Raw genomic sequence first — 20,474 nt, 5'->3', positions numbered from 1 at the left:
CATTATAAGATTTATTTATCTTTCGTTCTCATCCGTTTCATAACATTTGTACTTGTATTTGATTTACATTGTATTTGACATGTATTGATGAATAAAATATGTTTAAACTAAGGCAGTGATCACTTAATATATTTGGATCTTGTACCTAAAAGACGTCAATATATTGAAACAAATTTTGTGTACTTATTACGTAATCAACTAAACTACTACCTCTACTCCCAACAAATGTGTTGCGACCTTTATATTTATCTTTGCCAAACCTTGAATTCAGAATTCTTAGGCCAGTATGTTTACAAATATCTAACAATGTTAAACCATAACTATTTACACGGCATTTATCTTGTGAATAACGATTCATAAATGGGTCAATATTCTAATCAACAGGTAAAACATTCATATGAGTACAATAATTATCATCAGTGACAAAATCAGGATAATTACTTGTGTGAGCATTCATGTCACCAAATAACATAAAATTTAGATTTTCTTCACATGTAGACCCTAAGCTAGTAATAAAGTCCGTAAGACGATCAAACATACTTGTTTCTATCATTGATTGTCTACTACTGTTCTCGGGAACTGCATAACATAAGCACACATACAAGTCGTTTTGCAACACATGCGACACTGTACTGAAGTCGTGACGAGATTGTTTATAACACATATAAGCTCCTGGCTACAGCCATTTTGTAACTTGCAAGTTTCATTAATGTTGTATTTCACTTTTGCTAAGTATGTTTTAGAGTATCTTTCGTTTTCTACTAAAATATAGCTGAAATCAAACACAATGTTTTGTAAAAAAATGTCCAATTCGACAAACCGGTCAGTAAAATACAAGTTAGTATGCATCTCGCTATGCTAAGTTTTAGCAACTCATTCGCTGCGTATCATGATAATTTTTTGAAATATGTCTGTAACCAATCGGAACTCCTCGACCATTTGTCATCGAAAACAATCTCGGATGAATGCCCGTACATCAGTAGAAGTAGGTAGTAAAAATAGATATAGTAATATTCACTAATGGTGGTGTTTTAACAAGTAATTTGGATTACTTTTTCTAATTGATTTAATTGCATAATTTACTAATACCCATAAAGTAAAGTCATTCGGTTAAACGGTTTTATTGAAATATCAAGCAAACTACCTGCAGCGTACATAAATGTAAAGAGTTCTAGCACTGTTTACCAGCAAAGTACACCAACAGTTGTTGTCGATGGCAAAAAGCAGAGGAGTTCCAATCGGGTTGTAACATCATTCATACGATACTCGTATATTTAAACTCTTCGTATATCATAATATTGTGTAACATTGGTTCAACCGACTGTCCATTATTTAAACATAGACTGTCAATTCTTAAAATAAAGGACAATCCATTATTAAGCTTATGGACATTTAATAGAAATTCAGTACGTTACCCAATCAAATAACCTATAAAGAGTGCAGAAAGAAGAATGAATGACGGCACATATTTGTTTCAATAAATGCTATGAAAGAAAAATGAGTTACAAGTTTTTGACAATGAAAATTAAAAATAGTGTTCCAAAACTATGGGTAAAAACGTATTTCAGCAATTTCTTCAAAGAATACTTCAAGATTGTACCTTTTAATAAATTCAAAGTCTTACAATTTTCACTAATTACGAAACATGATAACACTTCCTTCTAAATCTCAAACACTAAATACCGAACAAACTACTATCAGAAAAATATAACTCAAAACATCTGTAAAGCATATACATTGGTCGATTTCAATGTATTTAAACTAAAAATAAAAACTACTGACACACCCTTAAAAGTAACGTAACTGTTCTTATCCCGAGATATACATTTATATCTAGATCATAGGCTGAGTCCACACTGCCTGCAAAGCTCATTAATTTGTTGATCTGTGATCTTGGCCGCAACACTGTCTAGGTCTAGATCAGGCAACAATGCAAAGGTTTCGCCCCCAATGTAATCTGCCTCAGCTCCAATGCATTCTTCCTCATCCCCAATGCAGTCTGCCTCATCCTCAATGCAGTCTGCCTCATCGTCAATGCGGTCTGCTTCATCCTCAGCCGACAGCTTTAAAGATAAATGGTAATTATTTAATCTCGTAATATTTTAACAAATTGCGAAGGACATTCACAAAACAAAAATAAAATTACAAGAAAAAATTAATTGGATGAAAGTATCATATTCTACAACACAAGTGCTGTGGTGCAAACAACAACGCACGTCCGTATCTTTTATACATTGATAAAGGGGTACAACTCAAGAACTATACGGCAATAGTTATTGACATTGTTGTACAGGTGCGTTTTGTCTTCGGCAATATGTTTACCAAGTTTAACTGGAATATCTGTTTAGCTATGGCTTGCAGGGTTAACTGTTTTTGAATATGGCTATGACAATACCTTGACTTTTTTGCCTTTGAAAAAATAAATGAAAAGACACGCTACAACGTAATTTTTTATAATAGATCAGTGTTTTATAATTGGAAGTGCCCTTTCTTACCTTTTCTTGATGAAGATCGTGAAACTTGTCTGGAAATAACAAGACAGCTACTTTCTTGCGAATTGTTTCGTGTGAATCACCCATTTCTACAAAACAGTCAATCAAATTTGTACGGTAAAATGAATTAATAGTTGTTTCATCAGATTTCTACCAAATTCACGAGAATGGATAGCCATCCGTTGAATAAATTCATGCAATGAGCAGTACTTTCAATTGAATTATCGTGCAATTGATTTTAAATAAAACATTCGGTTTTATTCAAGGCCTTTTTCAAGACAAACATATTTATGTAATGAAGCTTGCCATAATTGCAATCGTTTGTCCTGGAAGTGATTAGCCGACTTGAGTCTCTGACATGAAGATGTAAAAAAATGGATTCCGCTCTAGGCACATATGAGTTTGGCAAATGGTCACCACGCCTGGTGAGTTGTGCGGTTGTGTGCGAGTGTGTGTGTGTGTGCGCGCGCGCTCGTGCACGTGTACGCTCGTGCTCGTGTGCATGTCCAAGGAAATAATAGGCTAGTTTCATGGTGATTATGGTAAAAAAGTCTGACCTTTTCGCATTATGTCGTTTACGCCTTGCTTGAATTCCTTCAATTGGCGGAGATTTGTTATCTTTAAAACCTGATCTATCACAGCAAATATTAACTCTTTGTCTTTGTTGGGCAGTCCGGCCAACTTTGCAGCCTGGTGGAAAACGATATAAGCCAGATAAGCAATTGTTTATATAAATATGTTTATTACAACATACGCTCAAAGTTTCAAAATCTAAAATTATTGTTAACCACTTATATAAATTGTTTGTCTCCTTTGATAAACGATTGAACAATCTGTTCGCCGTACCTGTGCCTCTCCATAGCGAAAGTGACGTTATCAAAGCAATGAAAACATTAAAAATCATCCATCAAATGTCCGTTAAAATAAAGAAATAAAAACAATTAACTTAAATGTTACCTCGTCTATTCTTGCATGTGAATTCGTCTCGAATTCGTAGATACTTTCAAAGTATTGTCCACAGAATATGGCAGTAAACAAGCGGACCGCATTTCTTATGTCATGTTGAAACGGGCTCCGTTTGATTACTTCTGCACTGTCTTCAATCTTACTTACACATCCAAAATCTATAATCTTGATCTTGAGTTCATTGTCTAACATCACATTCCCACCTAGAATAATTCATTTAAAGTAATTGATTAAGAATTTTGTTCTGCTTGCCATAAATAAAGTAGAAAGGAGGAAACGACTGTTCTTTCAAAAATGTTTAATCAACACAATCGTATGTATTTTGAAAATACAAAATATTGATATAAAGAGTAAAACAAAGTTTTTACATTTCTTTCGACTTAAACGTATATGAAAAGAATCGAAGGAAATCTAGGCCAATTATCATTGTACCTTTGGTGTTAATACTGTAAATCTAAATTAAGTTGTTTCTGTTACATAAATTGGTAAAGGCGTAAATAGTCAAACATTAAACCAAATTATTATGAATATTAAAACAGATACCATGCCTATGACCCCTTGAAATATTTACAGGGTCATTGTTTACAGATGACTGTTTAAGCACCACGAATAGGTGAAACAACAATGTAAAAACCCGCTCTCTGACTTCTTTCAGTAGAGGTGTACTTACCGTGCAAATCATTATGTGCCCATTCTTTATTGTGCATATCACACAAGGCTTCCAACGCTCCATCCAGCACATAGAGGGAAAACGGTTTCAGCAAATCAGCATTTTCTGCTTTTCGTAAGTTTTCTTCATTTATAATCTCTTCGAGAGTTTTGGCTTGAAAACGAAGAATGTCAATAAGTAAGAACCCAAAACAGCATGTTTTCGGAAACAAGTATAGTCTTTTTTACATAATTATGCCGCGAAAACATTGCATCTTTTTTCTGATTACACTAAATATTTTATTGTTAAGATGTCCACTATCTGTATTTGTCATGAACATAAGAAGGATTGTAGTATCTTGTCAGAACTTACGGTCAAACAGCGCACTACAATCGGTATGCACACACTTATTGTTTGTTTGTTTTTGAACCAGGAGTAGTGCTTATATGCTTTACATGTGAGCATTGCAACAGATAAAATGTTTTTTTAAGTATTGACCAACGTATGAGTAGTTATATTACCATCAATATCGAAGTTATGACAATACTTCCATTTGGCTAATATAAAAAGTTGTGAAATGGGAGATGACGTAATCGTTTATACATGCATTATAAACTCATTATTCCATTTCTTACCTGTTTCTAAACTTTCCATATTTATGACAACAGCATCTCCATCTATTCGGAACATGTACAGTTGAGGAACATACCCGGTTTCCATCAAGGTGACCCAGCATCGAATCTCATTCGGATTGATGTGTGAGATCATGATCTAAACAATTAAGGCTAGGTTAATAGGTTAAAATCTCTGTTCGTTATCTAGAATAAGATCCACATGCATTGAAAACGAGCCATGATTATCAAACTTAACAAAGATGATAACATCTCGAAAATACAAGCTATACACATCTTGATAATCCTCAGCATTTAGTGAAAGTATGAAGGAATAAAGCCAAAAGCAGGATTGAGGCGCTGTAACCCCATTATTTTCCAAAATATATATCCGTTTCAAGGTACCTCTAACAATTGCGATTGCTAATACCCAGTAAAAAACTAACTTTACAACATCACTGTATCACTAAAACTGAATGCTCTTTATCCTAGTTTCAGGATATCATCCCAGTTACAAGACTTTAAATATGATCCTAAATTGACACGACGCAGAACCATCTTGATATAAATATTAACAAATAACTAAAATTTTAAGGAAAAATTAACAAGCAATTACCGTTTTCTCAGCATGCACGGCATTCGTTCCACGGTCCCGAACAACTAAGATGTCACCATGAATGCCCTTGCCAAGAAATTTCTTGATCAGTGTAGTTATTGGCTCTTTTGCATACCCCCTTTGTTCAGATTCGTCAACCTTGAATATATAAACAGAAAAAAACTTTATTAAGAGTGAATGATTTTCAGTTTTACCTCTGTCCCCAAAGAGAACAGCAGTCAAATGTTTAAAACTTGATATGTTATCAACATGGTATTTTTTTGGCTAGTAATAGACAATATCGTGTACAAACGTGGTAACTCCCAAACGGTTCAAACATATTTTACTAACACTTACATTCCTGCTACTGGATACCTTCTGTACATATTCATGATCATATTCTTGACCCTCTTTGTATGTTTTACCTCGTGATAATGTTACCTGCAGAGAATCCAAAAGCATTTAAAGTATCATTATATATATGATCCATGCTGCCGTAAAAAGTCTAGACTTGACACTTGACGGAAGATGATAATACGTTCTTACGTGCCATTCTTTAAACGATAAAACCATTTTAATTCATTTTTCTGAAGTCGAAGATTCGTCATTTATTGATGTTCCGTATAAATGACCAAAAAGATAGCGAACTTTAGTAATTTAATGAAGGTTTGAAAGTAAAAGTTATCTGATTGAGAACTATATTGTTGCACAAAATAGTTTTGCGAAAAGAAACGCACAAACACAGGTATCTTTGATCTTTCCAATACCAACCAACGCGTGCTTTATTAATACAGCCCCACGAATCATTGCAGTTTAGACACCAACCCAGTATGTGCTTAATATGGCAATAAGTACCTTTGTCTTGTCAAACATCACTCCAACGGGTGGTTTGTTTCCCTTGATGTATTCCAATAGTCGGAGACACATCTCTGTTTTTGTGTTTACGCCATGGTCCGATTTTGGTGTAGCTATTTTGCCGGGCTCAGAGCCATCCCAAGGGATCTTCCTTAAAAAAGTAAACACATTCTCGCCATGTTATTTTAATCATGATTCCCATGCCATGATTGCTCAACATCTCAGATTTTATCATATTATAAGGTCCAAAAACAATATCAACACACTGTTGTTGTTGTTTTTTAATTCAGTATCTTAAAGATGGCCAAGAATAACTATTTCTTTTCTTTGTACGACCATATTTAAGTAAGTAATTTGGCTTAATAAAGCAATGATACTGAGCCTGTTTCGCTTAGATTTTTGAGAAATTGGCTTTAAATTGCTGCCACATTTTATTTCAAAGTGATTAATATTATGATACGGCCCGCAATATCACAGATCTTACCCAATCAAGGATTCACTTGCATGTGTTGTTGTGTTTTCTAAAAAAAAATATTACACACTAAAAAGTCTACATGTGAGGCTCTTTGTTTTGCGAGTCATAATACGTATCTTATTTAATGCTTGTTTGGCCATGACGCTTGTGATGTTTATTTATACTGGTTAACATTCTAGGCTACTGGGCTCGTAACTTTGGTTCCCATTGTGTTTATCTTTATCTCGTTTCATTTCATGTACAGCTCTTAAAAAGTCAGTATCATTTAAACAAACTGTGTTTCCGTGAACTGCACATCAAGCTTTCCACTTTTGTCGCGATCAAGTGTCACTACAAAAGACAAAAGTGATAGCATCAGGGGTACAGTAGCAATATAAGATATTGGAAGTGATTGTTTTGACGTAAGAAGTAACATTTACAAAATCAAATAAGAGATTAAACAAGCTTATGTGAGACTTGTACAGATAAAGCTTTTATAAACAGTCTATTGCTAGTTATTTTTAATACGAGAAAATAAATTGTTTTAATGCAAATACATATATATACACAATTTTAATACTATTGTCCCAAATCTAACATTTTCCACCTTTTTAAGTTTAGCAAGAAATATAAACTTATCAACAGTATTTCAGCTTTATGCTTTATTTAGAGGATAATGATTGTTTGTTGCTTGTCATTAAGTGAAAGCATTACAGACTATTAAGGATTTCCTCAAAGAATCATGTCCCAAATCTATAAAGCTATATCAGGTATTGTTACAGGATTTGATGCCTATATTATCCTAAACGTTGAAGAGTCTATCAGGAATGTAATTGTAGTTTTTTCCCTTTGATCGAAATTAAGTACCTGACTGAATTTTTGTAAGCAAATACTAATAAATATTTGAAAATGCGTTTGTTAGACTAAATGTTTGAAAATGAACACTAGTTACGGTTTATTTTGGAAATTGTGAACGTTTTTTCTCAAACATTTTGTATGCGAATTTTCGAACATCTGCTTTCGTACTTATCATAAGACGAAAACAAATCCTCAAATCATAAATTTGATGTTATATCATCTATTAAATATATTTTAAACCGTCTTACTTTTTGATACAAACTTCCCTGAAATATCACAAACCAATTAACTGATAATTTACTGATAAACAAAAATATCCCACCACATAATGTCAAATGTCAACAGCGAAGCGTGGGCTTCACCCATTTTGAAAAACCACCCATCTAAAAGTGAATAAAACAGATCTCTGACAGTGAGGGTGACTTATATACAATTTGCATGAAACCATGTATCATCAAAGAAACGCTAAAACCTTTTTTTATTCGATGTTTATTAACAATTGATTTGCTAACGCTTTCGACCTTTCAAATATTTGTTCAGTAATTGACAACCAGTGTAATTTGGTTAATGTATTCATGCCCTGCTCGATTAAATAGAATATGTGCATTAACTGGTATTATTATAAGCATAGATGTATTAATAAAATGAATGGATTGATTCTTTTAAAATATTTGCACTGAAACACAAGTAAAAACACTTTGTTTTGAGAACTATTTCTTCACAAGCCGGCGTAGGATCGACAGTCTACGTCATCGGCGTTTAACACTACGAATAAGGGGCATCTAATTGGTATCACAAAATGGTGGTACATGTATTAAGTAAAGTATGGTTAAATACCAATATCCTACACTGAAATCAACAAAAGCCCTCTTTATATAAATATCATTTAATTATATCAGCATAAAAAAAACAAAACATATACATAAATTTTCAGATGAGTTTCTCTAAGATAAGCCTTATCCCTCTTGTTGCATTAACAATTGTGTTCACTGCACCCTGATATCCAATTGTGTTAGACGACCGTATGATCCCACCCACTTTATACATGTCGCGCATATCTACAACAACGAAGACAACACTACTATATACCTTTTCCATTTCCAAGACCTTGAATAAAGTAATTTAAATTTTCTTGTGTTTTATGTGGTAACTGTCGGATCATCCCAAAATCCAGTTCATCTGCAAAATAAATCACCAAACACTTAATTTTCTAAAAATAAAATACAACATATCACTACATTCAAATTTTAAATATGATCACTGATTTTGTATACCTTGTTCTGACATATTACATGTTTTGTGTTTTACAGAAACGCAGAAATGATTTAACAGAACAGACACATTATTTGTTTGTATTCCGGTATATATTAGTCGTTTGGGCGGAAAGGCACGTCGCTAACATACCAGTACGACAAAATCGCTAAACACTGCACCAATAAGACATATTGAAATGTATGAAAAGGACACAACCCAAAACAATATTTGTTGTTCAATCATTATATACATATCACCTCTTTTTCTTTTAATTTGGCATTGTAGTATGTTCTGTTAATATGTAAGAATGTCAGAAGCGCCCCCTAAATGTGCCATTCTGGCCAACACGCCAGGACGACTACGCTCAAATATGTTGATGTTCCAAAGGTTGGCTTGCCAATTATTTTACGACGAAAATACTATAAGGTGTTTTTGGTGTTGTGGCTTGTTAGTAAGTGAGACGGCAAATGCCAACCAACATTTAAATGCGACTAATTAATATGATAGGCTATGAATAACAATCACACAACCTGCTGTAATATGGAAGATATGTTACTGTCAGTTAACAAAGATAAGAACACAATCAGACTTTTAATACATTTAATTGTTCAAATAGAAATGACTGTCAGGCAATATATAAGAAACAAGAGTGCCGGTAGGTAACAAAATCTGAACGCATGTTTTAGGAATGATAGTAAAATGTTTCAGACACATGAATTACATAGTAGCTCAATACTGACATCATGTCCGTCTTTGTTGGGACATTATACCCCTAAACAGGGTTAAGTTTTGATATTTTGACTACTATGCTCGTCCCTGTAGTTTTTCTTGTTTTTTTTTTATCAGAAACTTTATGACATCGTCATAGAGTTTCGTCAAGATTTGGTAGGACATTATATTAAGAAAGAGCGTTTAACGTAACGGGAGTAAAATTCAGAACCCGGTTTAGCAAGCGGTTACACTAGCTGAATCCCTCACATTTAATGCTAATCATTAACTAATATTAAACCTTACCACACTACTGTAAGTTGGTTGATTGCTTTGCCGAGCTGCCGGCCCTATTTTGGTAAAAGTTAAAACTTCAAAATGTTGTTTTATATATTTGAAAACGCAAGTCCAGCATCTTTATGATTTTAATTTTTGAGTACATAAATTATTTATTTCAAACAATAATAGCATCATATCTTTGAAAAGTTTTTGCACTAGATGCTCTGGAACGTATAATTTCCTCTGGAGATAGAGTCGGGATCCCTTATCATAGAAGTACTTGGGGTTTACCTATCAGTTCATTATTTTTTGTTTTATTATTAAGTCAAGTTAATTCAAGATTTACCATTTACGTCTTTATCTTTTTCGGGATTGCTGGGATATGAGTAAGGTTGTGCAAACAAATAGGTTTAACCCCCAAGTAAAATTCACTCCCTGATAAACACACGAAGTTTTTTATATAGCTTGTATGGTATATGTATACTATGTTATTTGTGGAGTTTTGTGCTGTTGTTTCATGTTTATGGTTTGTGATTGGTTGTTTTTGTGTTGTTTGTCTTTGGCATTCACCATGTGCCATTATCCGGGGTTTACGTTTAAATGATTGGCTACTGAGCTTGTTTCTTTAGTTTTCATATAAATGTAGATTTTTCACAAGATATGGCGATCCCAAAATAAATCAACTTGTTTTGACTGATTATAAAATGTATTTAATTGGTCAAATATATATATACTCTACTCATATTTTTTATCTATTCCCTACTATTTGTTTTGTTTTTATTTAATAATCCTCATTACACAACACAATTAATCATAAAACACTAAATGCTTAACGTTTGGTGTTTATCATGTTACTCTTATTTAAAATCGGGAGTGTTGCCCATACAGAAAATATAGACATTTTTATATTGTTAAACAAACAGATGAAAAACCAAAGACAAAACCAAAAAGAGAGTTTATTTTTTAACCAAAATTAAATAAATAAATAAAAGAAGCATTTATAAACTATAAAAAGGCAAAAAAAGACTGGACTAGAGGGTGTTGCTTAATAGTTATATTTCTTTTGATACATGTCATTTTGGCTCGTGCACTGTTTATTTGTCATTTATGATTGCAATTTCATTGTCGATACTGTAGCTTTTAAAAGCTGTAAAAATTAGAGTAATACCTCTAAGCCTCAAAAAAGATATATCAAATATTTCAAAAATACAATCAAGAAATTAATGGGACGACTAAAATATGATTCTTGAAAAAATCCAAAACTTATGGTTTTATTATGAAGACATATCCGGATATCTATTGACTAGAATAGGTTAGTAAGATTGTTCCACAAATTTTGTATAAGTCTACATTCCGAAAAAAAATGTTCCATTGTCTCTTTATATTCTGAACAGAATTGGCATAGACGGGAATGTGTGAGCTTGCATTGATATATGTTTTTAGGATAAGTCTATAAATGTATTTGTACATGGACGTTCTTATTGCTGTATCAATCGTGCGCATAAATGGCAATGCAAACATTTTATACCTCATATTTGTCTTTAAATGTGTTCCCTACTAATGTTATCATTTTCGGGCATTGTTGGTTGGACGTTGTGAATGTATTTGTAAATGTGTCAAACCTGTTCCTGTAGGATGTACAGCCTCTGTACCGGGAGTTTGAAACTTTTCTTTCAGCTCAGCCATAGTCTTTTTGTAGTCCATGACTTCTGTTACAATTTGCTAGATTCTGGAAATATACAATACTCATTAATAAAAGAAATAAATAATAATTAAATAATTGAACCAATGTCATAATGTGTAGCCATAATGAAACAATTCCTCAAAAGTTAAACAACAGAAAAGTTGCAGGTCGAGCTACTGTTGACCATAAATAGGGATTTAGCTCTAAAAGTGTTCTAAAAGGGTGCTGCAGCCTTCTGCCTCCATGAAGACCAGCATGGGCACTCTTCTTCCCTCAAAGTTTAAGGAGTTAAGACAGTCAATAATCATTTATGATTTTATTATTAATACTTATAATATTATTATAAATACATTTAAACTTTACCTATTTGGCAGTTGAAACATAAAATCATTTTGATAAAACACAATTCCTTACATCTTCTCTCAAATTTATAAAGTTCAGATTCTATTCTACCCGATACAATGTGCCATTTTCCTTCAATAGCAACACATCCCTATTTTGCAGGTATAGGGTTAGGGTGTCCCTTTGTCCTGTTTAAACCTGGGTAGAACCCTACAGTTAAATTAGAAGATCCGCAATGCGAATTAAACCATGTTTTTCATATGGGCAAATCGAAATAATAGCAAATCAATTTCTTGAAGGATAAAGATAAAAGCAGCAGTCTTTCTCATTACGTCATGAAACAGAGACCTTAATGAACTTGCCTAATTTCGATGCAACGCTCATACACAGTTTAAGGTGAATACATTTAACTTTTTTTGCATATGCCAATTTTTAAACATTTTGCAGGCCGACAGCACTGAATATCAATTAAACCATTTTTCCTTTATGAAGCAAAACGTTTATTCTGACAGTTTTATATACTTGTTACAGTTATGTACATTATTAGTAGATATCAGGGCACATATTCACGAATGTCTTCAGTCAGAGTTGGAGACTATCATTTAAATGCGCAAATTTAAATGAAATGTTAGTTCACTGTTTGCTAGTAATATTTGAGAAAGGTCTTTACAATTAAATTTTTGTTCAGTCTATAGTGAACACAGATAGTGCAACTGGTTCACCTAAAATACTTGCTTGTTCATTATGGTGAAGTTTCAAATATAAAACAGTATATTGTTTTCCGCGAAAGATGCCATAAAGTGGATAGAAGCGGAAACTTGCTGCCTATTGTAGCAAAAAATAAAATAAAATTCTAAGTCAATTTGAAAATTAACTTAAAAAAATGTACACAAAAATCAGTTGACTGCGTTTTGAACTAATCTTTAAATGAATATTAAACTTAACAAATTTAATACATTGACCTTCTTCCCCAACCTTAAAATAAAAACGTAAGTAATGTTACCCTTAATCTTGACCGTAACCCGAACCGCCTAAAAATTAAATCCTAATAGAACTCTTCACAAGACTATATATGCACGATTTTTCATCACTATCCATCAATGCTCAACTAATTATTAAAGTTATTGGGGAAACCAATGCTTCATGCTGACCTGCCCGTGTGTTAAACGTCAGTCACACTATAATAACCCGATATTCGTTGAAACCCTGGCCTTAAAATATGCCGACACTAGTTACTCTGACATAATAAATCCATAGTAAGTATTAAAGCAATTCCCATGAAACTAACGCAGTTCATCCTCACTTGTTTGCAAAATATTTTAGAAAAAAATGTAGATGATCTTTGATTACAATGGCATTGTGTAGAGTAGATGAAAATGTAACTGGCCGTCGATGTAAAAACGATTTTGTAGAGTATTAATATGAAATTAATCTTACTGAATTGTAAAAAGTAAAGATAAGAAGTGTCGCTTCACTTTGATGTAAATATAATATTGTATAAATTAGTAATGTTAAGGAGAGCACGAGGATCGTTTTATGACTAGTGACACCGGCACGTTTCTGTAATAGCTTGTGTTTGGGCAGAAATATCTGTTTAAGTCCATTAAAGTATCACCGCATGGCATCCACATACGTTTTAATTAATCTAATTTAAAAATAGCCATGCAAACTCTTGTTTTGGAATACTGCATGTTCACTGAATTAAGGCTCAAAACTAAGTCCGCCTTTACTCAACTTGATGTGGGGATTTAAAAACAAGAACAAGGAGAGAGGTTTGATCAGTATGGTGGATTTTGCAAAACTTTGAGACTGTGCTGTTTCAAATATTCTGTAATTAGTGCATAGCAAGCAAAGCTTGACACCGTGCACGTCAGTACGTGGGTTTATAACAACAGATAGAACATGATCACCAAACAATATACCTAGTGTGCTCAGGCACTTGAGCTCGGACTGCAATCCCGTCGCAGTCGAAAAATAAAGTATACATGAACCGCCTGACATCTTAATGCGTCGTGCTATCACAGGACGGTCATGATTTTCCTCACCCACGCACATTATGTTATTTTGTTTGATGGCGGTGGCAAAAAATAAAGTATTTTTTCATAACACATAAAATTATCTCGGAACCACCGAGGGTCTTTGTCTTTTAATTCAGAGACCAATGACGACGCTTCAAAAACGTAGCTGGAATATTTTCCCCTGTTATCTATCACTTCCACTGTTGGACGGGCATCTTGCTCTACAACTGATTAGATAGTTTCCATATCTTTGTCAGAACCTGCCGAAATCAGCCGGCCATCCTGTGGCTCATCTTTAACGCTAATTTTTCTTTCTTCATTGTGGATACCCCTTGAATAAAAGCACGGAACGAAAAAGCTATTGCCCGATGCAAATTGTCTAGATATGTTTTTCCTTAAACGAGTTTTTACCCAGTAACCCGCGAATTTAGCAATACTATATTAGATCTTTTCGAAATGAGGCAAGATTCGGCCATACTTTAATCGGTATTTAATGCTATGATGCCCCCCAAAACGATTTTAAAATTCAAGCTTCCTGTTTTGTTCATAAAACTGAAACTTCCATGGCTGTTTAAATTGCCTCGGCAAAATGAATATACTAGCATGCGTATTTTATCGTTCTATCATTTAATGAACTAAATATTGTCTGTAATAACAGACATGTTAAAAAATCTATAGTTTTGAGATAATTAATTATGTGGCTCCATGTTCCGATTATACCATAATACTCCAGTTTCACGAACTTGATCATCATCATCACGGTTATATCCATAATCCTTTTGTCGCATTATCTTCTTCATAATACAATTGTAAAAACCCTGTCAAAGACAGACAGACGACAGATAAAGTGATTTAAATTACTAATTTCATAACAATCTACACAAAATTACATATGCATAAATAATGGATGGTTTTACCTATTATTCTTCAATACTAGCTTATTCAATAGCATAGAAAACACAAGTATCACAAAACTTCAACTTCATTGATTAGAAATTAAAGTGATATGCAATGTATTTCTTGTAATATTCCTGCAAACAGTCAAGTTATTTTGCAGGTTCATTGAAAGAACACAAAATAAATCATACACTTACTTAATCAAGTTGTTTTCCGCTTAATTTCTATTTTGTAAGTATTCCAACATGTACACATTTACCTACCTTTTGTCTAACAAACCAGCCAGCTAAGGCCGTTTTTCGAATGTAAATAAGAACAAATACCAACTACACTGGCGGTACGCTTTATAACTGTAACCTTATCCGCTATGTATAACTATGAAACGTATTTGTCTCCATATTGAATTTCAGTGTCGTTATGATATGTATAAATTGACTATATCTGTAGTATGATTGATTTCGTACTATTAATCAGTTATTTCGAACTCCTGTACCCGATTACCGATAATTTAACATGCGTTTTATATATATCCTATTCATGTTGTTGCATACATTGTAACCTGAATTAGTAAATAAAACGAGTTTTGAGTTGAGTTGAGTTGAGAAAATATCCGGGCTTGTTGAATACATAAGCAGTAGTTTGCATGGCTCTTTGAATCAAAGCGCTGAAAGCGCTGAAAGACTGTCGGTATGGCAGATGTAACAATCACAAATCCATGCGCATGGATCAACATGAATATTAGTAGGATTACGACCTTAGTATGTTTGGAAGGCATGAACACATTTGATATCTTTATATAAGTAAGTGTTAACATATGTATTTGCTCTTCTTTTTTTCTTTTTGCTAATAGAATTCATTACTTATGCGTGACTAGCTAGTCAATGTTATCACTGATATTATCAAGTTAGGTATAGAGCTTAATTATTCAAACTGTTTAGAGTGTCCTTCATTGCACAGTGGATACAACATTGGCCATCAATTTTGGCGACACTGGTTCTAAGATGATTTGTATTTCTTTTACAAATATGATATCAAAGGGAATAACATTTTATTATATGATACAATCTGGTGTACAATCCCTTAAATATCATTATGACCATTTTGTCGGAAAGGCAGATTTTTTACCTTTCAATGATGTTACAGGGTTGTTTTGGATATATTGACAATTTACAGTGGTGTGGAACTATTGAACTTTAATAACATAATTTTGAACAAAGCATAATGAATGCAAGAAAGGTAATTCTTAACATCAGGTTGCTGCTTTTATATGTAACATGTCAATGACAAAAATGGAAGAAATGTAAATAACATGATTAGGCATGTTTGCATAGCTGTTTTGAATAAAAAACAAACAAAAGGGAATTGAATTGAAAAGAGTATGTATGTGAGATATGTATGGCTACAGGAAACTATAAACAAATGTTTGCCATTTTTCATCGTGATTGTCACTTTTTTTTCCTTAAATCAGATATTTATATGAAATTTTCAGAAAATAATTAGAGAACCAAAAGAACTTTTGAATATTTCACATTTGTTAGTAAAGTAGTATTCTAATAGACAGTAAAAAATAACATTAAACTGTTGAATAATGAACACAAAAAATATAGAAAGAATATATACAGAAAGATGAAAAACTATGTTCTTCCATTCAAAATGTAAAAAAATGAAAGCAAAATAGTAGATACCTACAGAAAAATAAAGAAAACATTTAAAAGAAAAAATCTGCCATTAAATAGTCTACATATGATGCAAACAAGTACTATACTGAATAATTTGGAAAATTGACATTTTTCAGAGTAATAGTCTACATTTGCAAACCAAATAGTGGAGGTATGCATGAGAATGGAAAATTTACTTTTTAAACAGTAGAACAGAAGTTAAGAAGGAAAATTTACATTCTGCTTATGAATAGTACATGTATGTATATGAAAGTGAAATAATAGAACAGAACTTGAAAAATAAAAATAAATTACTGTTTTGAATAGTATGTATTTGAAAGCGAAATGGTAAAACTCTTCTTGGAAAGGGAAAAATAAAAAAAAAGTTTCATATCAATTAGTCTACATTTTTAAGTAAGATAGTAGAACTGTACTGGTAAAGGAAAAGCAAACAACTGTTTTTATTAAATAGTCTACATTTGAAAGCGAAATAGTAGAACTATACTGGTAAAGGAAAAGTAAGTAACTGTTGTTGTTAAATAGTCTACATATGAAAGCGAAATAGTAGAACTATACTGGTAAAGGAAAAGTAAGTAACTGTTTTTATTGAGTAGTCTACATTTGAAAGCGAAATAGTAGAACTGGTATAGGAAAACGATAACTTTCTGTTTTGAATATTCTACATTTGATGGCAAAATAGTAGAACTATTCTGGAAAAGGGAGATAAATTAACTTTCTTTATTCATAGGTCTACTTTTGAATGCCAATATAGTAGAACTATACTTGGAACAGGAAAATTTACTTTCTGTATTGAAAAGTCTGCATTTGAAAGCAAAAAAGTAAAACTATAGTTAGAAATGGGGGAAATAACTTTCTGCACTATTGAACAATCTAAATATTAAAGCAGAAGAGTGGAACTGTGCAGGCAAGTTAAAAGAGAACTTGTTTTATATATATGCATACGTCTATACAAAAATACACCTGTGCAAAAAAACAAAAACTGACAATATAATAAAGGCAAGATAACAACAAAAAACTATATCTGCATATATACTAAAAAGTTAAAAGAAGATGAGGAAAGAATTACAGCATTTGTACAAGATCATGATAAAATAACATTGTGATGTTGTTAAATCTACACATAAAGCAATGATGTAAAGCAATGCACTAAATAACATTTTTTCTAAAATTATCTGAAAGCATTAAGCTTTATTATGGAGTGTCTCAAACATATTACACACATAACAATCTTGAATGGTGCTTAGCATATGAGCATGACAAAGATATGAAAAGTAAACAAAACATAAATATATACATAAACATATTCAGACATGTGGTCAATAAGAATCAGAATAAGGATAGCTACTTTTAAATATTATGCACAAAGAAACACCTTTATACAGCACTTAGATATAAAAAAAAACTTGTTTTGCTTTGACTAGTTTTGTTCTTCAATGAAAGATGAAACAAATATGAGAAAGCATAAAATATCATGACCAGTATCAGAAATAGTGCAAGAAGGAAGCATTTAAACATAAATTTGCCATATTAAATTCTTTTTCTTTCAATAATAGTATTTTTTGGGAAATTTATTGAGCTTTTGTACATATTGAGCTTTTGTACGGAGAACGGAAAAACTTGTTTGAAGTTGTAAAGGAGACTCCTCAACATCTTATGAAATTTGAGAGCATATTCTTGGTGTTCACAATACTATATGGGTGACGGACAAATGATACATTTTTTTTAAAGTTCTTGTCATATAAATAAACCATAGCAGAAGAAATAGTGATAATTGACATCTTCAGATGTGTAATGCATTTGTTTCATTTATTTTAAAAACAATGGAAGATACATAATTTTGTCTTCTGGATTAAGTCAGAAATACAATCATGAAAACCAGTATTTCCGATTGTTGAAATTGCACATATCATATCATAAAACTTAATAATACATATATCATAAAACTTAATAATACCAAAAGGTATAAAACTTTCTATTTACAATATATACAATGTCTTCCAAAAAGGCAAACCAATGCAAATGCTTGTCTCCATGAAGGTTAATAAACACTACTGCATACAGGGCTTTGTTAAAGGTAGTTTGGAAGTATATTACTCCATGAAGGTTAATAAACACTACTGCATACAGGGCTTTGTTAAAGGTAGTTTGGAAGTATATTACTCCATGAAGGTTAATAAACACTACTGCATACAGGGCTTTGTTAAAGGTAGTTTGGAAGTATATTACTCCATGAAGGTTAATAAACACTACTGCATACAGGGCTTTGTTAAAGGTAGTTTGGAAGTATATTACTCCATGAAGGTTAATAAACACTACTGCATACAGGGCTTTGTTAAAGGTAGTTTGGAAGTATATTACTCCATGAAGGTTAATAAACACTACTGCATACAGGGCTTTGTTAAAGGTAGTTTGGAAGTATATTACTCCATGAAGGTTAATAAACACTACTGCATACAGGACTTTGTTAAAGGTAGTTTAGAAGTATATTACTCCATGAAGGTTAATAAAAACTACTGCATACAGGGCTTTGTTAAAGGTAGTTTGGAAGTATATTACTCCATGAAGGTCAATAAACACTACTGCATACAGGGCTTTGTTAAAGGTAGTTTGGAAGTATATTACTCCATGAAGGTCAATAAACACTACTTCATACGGGGCTTTGTTAAAGGTAGTTTGGAAGTATATTACTCCATGAAGGTTAATAAACACTACTGCATACGGGGCTTTGTTAAAGGTAGTTTGGAAGTATATTACTCCATGAAGGTCAATAAACATTACTTCATACAGGGCTTTGTTAAAGGTAGTTTGGAAGTATATTACTCCATGAAGGTTAATAAACACTACTGCATACAGGGCTTTGTTAAAGGTAGTTTGGAAGTATATTACTCCATGAAGGTCAATAAACACTACTGCATACAGGGCTTTGTTAAAGGTAGTTTGGAAGTATATTACTCCATGAAGGTCAATAAACACTACTGCATACAGGGCTTTGTTAAAGGTAGTTTGGAAGTATATTACTCCATGAAGGTCAATAAACACTACTGCATACAGGGCTTTGTTAAAGGTAGTTTGGAAGTATATTACTCCATGAAGGTTAATAAACACTACTGCATACAGGGCTTTGTTAAAGGTAGTTTGGAAGTATATTACTCCATGAAGGTCAATAAACACTACTGCATACAGGGCTTTGTTAAAGGTAGTTTGGAAGTATATTACTCCATGAAGGTTAATAAACACTACTGCATACAGGGCTTTGTTAAAGGTAGTTTGGAAGTATATTACTCCATGAAGGTCAATAAACACTACTGCATACAGGGCTTTGTTAAAGGTAGTTTGGAAGTATATTACTCCATGAAGGTTAATAAACACTACTGCATACAGGGCTTTGTTAAAGGTAGTTTGGAAGTATATTACTCCATGAAGGTCAATAAACACTACTGCATACAGGACTTTGTTAAAGGTAGTTTGGAAGTATATTACTCCATGAAGGTTAATAAACACTACTGCATACAGGGCTTTGTTAAAGGTAGTTTGGAAGTATATTACTCCATGAAGGTTAATAAACACTACTGCATACAGGGCTTTGTTAAAGGTAGTTTGGAAGTATATTACTTCCTATAAATGCGTTAAAACTTCCAAAATTGATTGCTTAGAAGTACAAAAACTTTGAAGTTAAATTTGCAAATAATTTGATTTTTAATAAACTTGTTAAAAATAGCGGAAAAAGATATTGTGTTCAGGAGACTTAAACTTCCACATTTCAGTGAAAAACTTTCAAAATTGATGGACAGGAAGTCTATACTTCCAGTTTAAAATTCTTAATGGAAGTCCTGCTGCATAACTCTAAAGCTACAACCAAATTGACTTCCTTATGATGAATACAAAAATATATTCAAGTGTGGAATTTCAAAATGTGTATACATGCACACAATACAAGCAAAAACAGCAATATTTTTTAACAAATATGCCTTTCACATATAAATGAGATCATTTTTTTGCAATTTTGCACTGTTGTTAACAAGATTATTTTAAGAGCTTGTGGTTTAAGTGTAGCATATCTTGAAAAAGGAAACCAGTTGGAATGACTAGAGGAATATAAAAAACTGTATCTATAAAGATGAAAATGAATGAAA

General features: G+C 32.5%; 1 protein-coding gene across 5 annotated transcripts in view; it reads right to left on the bottom strand.

Moving 5' to 3' along the window:
• Nucleotides 1–1,724: 1,724 nt before the first annotated feature.
• LOC128205632 (uncharacterized) overlaps nucleotides 1,725–20,474 on the bottom strand; it is a 77,415-nt gene continuing 58,665 nt past the window's right edge. The window contains exons 1-13 of one of the 5 annotated variants that reach the window (XM_052907432.1): nucleotides 14,926–15,026; nucleotides 11,344–11,450; nucleotides 8,570–8,659; nucleotides 6,919–6,973; nucleotides 6,169–6,319; nucleotides 5,671–5,754; nucleotides 5,335–5,472; nucleotides 4,743–4,878; nucleotides 4,129–4,281; nucleotides 3,450–3,661; nucleotides 3,050–3,182; nucleotides 2,496–2,581; nucleotides 1,725–2,063 (exon numbers count right to left, since the gene is read on the bottom strand). In XM_052907432.1, the coding sequence (XP_052763392.1) occupies nucleotides 1,839–2,063; nucleotides 2,496–2,581; nucleotides 3,050–3,182; nucleotides 3,450–3,661; nucleotides 4,129–4,281; nucleotides 4,743–4,878; nucleotides 5,335–5,472; nucleotides 5,671–5,754; nucleotides 6,169–6,319; nucleotides 6,919–6,973; nucleotides 8,570–8,659; nucleotides 11,344–11,425 (1,545 nt within the window). In that variant the 5' untranslated portion in view covers nucleotides 11,426–11,450; nucleotides 14,926–15,026 and the 3' untranslated portion in view covers nucleotides 1,725–1,838. Of the gene's footprint in view, nucleotides 2,064–2,495; nucleotides 2,582–3,049; nucleotides 3,183–3,449; nucleotides 3,662–4,128; nucleotides 4,282–4,742; nucleotides 4,879–5,334; nucleotides 5,473–5,670; nucleotides 5,755–6,168; nucleotides 6,320–6,918; nucleotides 6,974–8,569; nucleotides 8,660–11,343; nucleotides 11,451–12,898; nucleotides 13,012–14,859; nucleotides 14,879–14,925; nucleotides 15,027–20,474 lie in introns of those variants that run through there. The other 4 variants (XM_052907435.1, XM_052907434.1, XM_052907433.1 and 1 more) reach the window with 4 other exon arrangements.

This window comes from Mya arenaria, chromosome 10 (assembly GCF_026914265.1).
Source record: "Mya arenaria isolate MELC-2E11 chromosome 10, ASM2691426v1".
Lineage (NCBI taxonomy): Eukaryota > Metazoa > Mollusca > Bivalvia > Myida > Myidae > Mya > Mya arenaria.
The sequence above is the reverse complement of the archived record's forward strand: the minus strand, read 5'-3'. Positions and strand labels throughout refer to the sequence as shown.